Raw genomic sequence first — 2,500 nt, 5'->3', positions numbered from 1 at the left:
CCAGTCCAGCAGAGAGCAGCTTCACTCCTGAATCCTTCAGGTCATTGTTACTCAGGTCCAGCTCTCTCAGGTGTGAGGGGTTTGACTTCAGAGCTGAGACCAGAGAAGCACAGCCTTCCTCTGTGACTCCACAGCCTGACAGCCTGCAAAGAGATCATCATGATTTCACAAACACACTGTTTATTTATCACCAGTAGTGTAGAAGGACAATGGCAGATGCATTTGGTTTATTCTCTTAAACAACATATATATTCATCTTCCGTGTCCTAGAATGGCATGGTCATATTGTTATACTAATGTGAACATCAATGCATTGATTCAATATGTTTTTTCATAATGCATATTTTTCTCTAAACTGAATATTTCTTCCTGATGATTAGTACTTAAATTTCATTTTATGTACTCACAGAGCAGCTCTGGAGGCTTTGACCACTGGCAGCAGCCTCAGAAGACCTTCCTCTGATCTGGAGTATTTCTTCAGGTCAAACACATCCAGCTCCTTTTCTGAAGTCAGCAACACAAAGACCAGAGCTGACCACTGTGCAGGTGACAGTTCTTCTTTTGAGAGACTTCCTGATCTCAGGTAGCTTTGGATCTCCTCCACTAGAGAATGGTCATTCAGTTCATTCAGACAGTGGAACAGATTGATGCACCTCTCTGGAGAGGGATTCTCCCTGATCTTCTTCTTGATGTACTTGACTGTTTCTTCATGGCTCTGTGAGCTGCTTCTTGTCTTTGTCAGTAGAACTCGTAAGTGCTTCTGATTGGACTCCAGTGAGAGGCCCAGAAGGAAGCGGAGGAACAGGTCCAGGTTTCCTGTCTCACTTTGTAAGGCTTTATCCACAGCACTCTTGTAGAAGGTAACTTTACGCTTCTGTCTGATCCTCACAGAAAAGTTGCTGGACGTTGATTGCGGTTCGGCCATTAGATTGTCATTCTTGTTGATGAATGAGAGGAACACATATACAGCAGCCAGAAACTCCTGAATGCTCAGATGCACGAAGCAGTACACCTTGTCCTGGTACAGCCCACATTCCTCTTTAAAGATCTGTGTGCACAATCCTGAGTACACTGAGGCTTCACTGACATCAATGCCAGCCTCTTTCAGGTCTTCTTCATAGAAAATCAGATTGCCATTAACAAGCTGTTGAAAAGCCAGTTTTCCCAGTGACAGAATGCTCTCTTTATTCCAGTGTGGACCTGTCTCTTCTTTCACAATATATTTTTCATTCTTCTGTTTGGTATGAAACTCCACAAGGTGTGAGTACATCTCAGTCAGAGTCTTGGGCATCTCTTCTCTCTTCTGTTTCAGCATGTGTTCAAGGACTGTTGCAGAAATCCAACAGAAGACTGGAATGTGGCACATGATGTGGAGGCTCCTTGATGTCTTTATGTGTGAGATGATTCTGCTGGCCAGGTCCTCATCATTGAATCTCTTCCTGAAGTACTCCTCCTTCTGTGGGTCATTGAACCCTCGTACCTCTGTCACCTGATCAACACACCCTGAGGGGATCTTATTGGCTGCTGCAGGTCGGGTAGTTATCCAGAGGAGAGCAGAGGGAAGCAGATTTCCCTTGATGAGATTTGTCAGCAGAACATCCACTGAGGTTGACTCTGTGACGTCACAACAGATCTTGTTCTTCTGGAAGTCTAGGGGCAGTCTGCACTCATCCAGACCATCAAAGATGAACAGAACTTTGTACTTGTCGTAGTTGGAGATTCTTGATTCTTTGGTTTCCATTGAGAATTGATTGAGAAGTTCAATCAAAGTGTGTTTTTCCATTTTCATCAAATTCAGCTCCCGAAAAGGGAATGAAAATACAAATTGGACATCCTGATTTGCTTTTCCTTCAGCCCAGTCCAGAATGAACTTCTGCACAGAGACTGTTTTTCCAATGCCAGCGACTCCCTTTGTCAGCACAGTTCTGATAAGTTTGTCTTGTCCAGTTAAGGGTTTGAAGATGTCGTTACATTTGATTGCAGTCTCTGGTCTTGCTTGTTTCCTGGTTGTTGTCTCAATCTGTCTCAGCTCATGTTCATTATTGACCTCTCCTGTTCCACCCTCTGTCATGTAGAGCTCTGTGTAGATCTTATTGAGAAGTGTTGGGTTTCCTTGTTTAGCGATCCCCTCAAAAACACATTGAAACTTCTTCTTTAGATTAGATTTGAGTTCACGTTGGCAAATCACAGCAAGCTCATCTGAATGAAGAAAAAACACAGAGGATATTAATATTACATCTGTTTTAATGCATACAGTATTCTAGGACTGTTATAACATTTAAAATTATAATCATTTCTTCGCTTAACTGACTGTATAAATCTGTCAATGTTTTCATAATGCATTACAGACTGGTGTGACTGATTATATTATTATTGGTATTATTGATGGTATAATGAATTGTGTTCAGGCTGATTTATATCATTATTGATGGTATTATTAACTATCTCTCTCTCTAAATGAATCACCACAACACATCCCTGCTGCTACATATTTTAAATG

The 2,500-nt window shown here is 41.8% G+C and overlaps 1 protein-coding gene across 1 annotated transcript in view; it reads right to left on the bottom strand.

The window, feature by feature from the left end:
* The window catches only part of LOC311113851 (NLR family CARD domain-containing protein 3-like), a gene marked incomplete at its 5' end in the record, with an annotated part of 10,051 nt that extends 7,852 nt beyond the window's left edge, over nucleotides 1-2,199 (bottom strand). Inside the window, 2 exons of the mRNA XM_084189143.1 lie at nucleotides 1-143; nucleotides 408-2,199. The exon at nucleotides 1-143 is cut by the window's left edge and continues 31 nt beyond it. Coding sequence (XP_084045269.1) covers nucleotides 1-143; nucleotides 408-2,199 — 1,935 coding nt within the window. The remainder of the gene's footprint in view (nucleotides 144-407) is intronic.
* Between the last annotated feature and the right edge of the window lie 301 nt (nucleotides 2,200-2,500).

Source organism: Coregonus lavaretus, assembly GCF_964263955.1.
Source record: "Coregonus lavaretus genome assembly, contig: HAP1_SCAFFOLD_6523, whole genome shotgun sequence".
Classification (NCBI taxonomy): domain Eukaryota; kingdom Metazoa; phylum Chordata; class Actinopteri; order Salmoniformes; family Salmonidae; genus Coregonus; species Coregonus lavaretus.
This window is presented reverse-complemented; position numbering and strand designations above follow the sequence as displayed.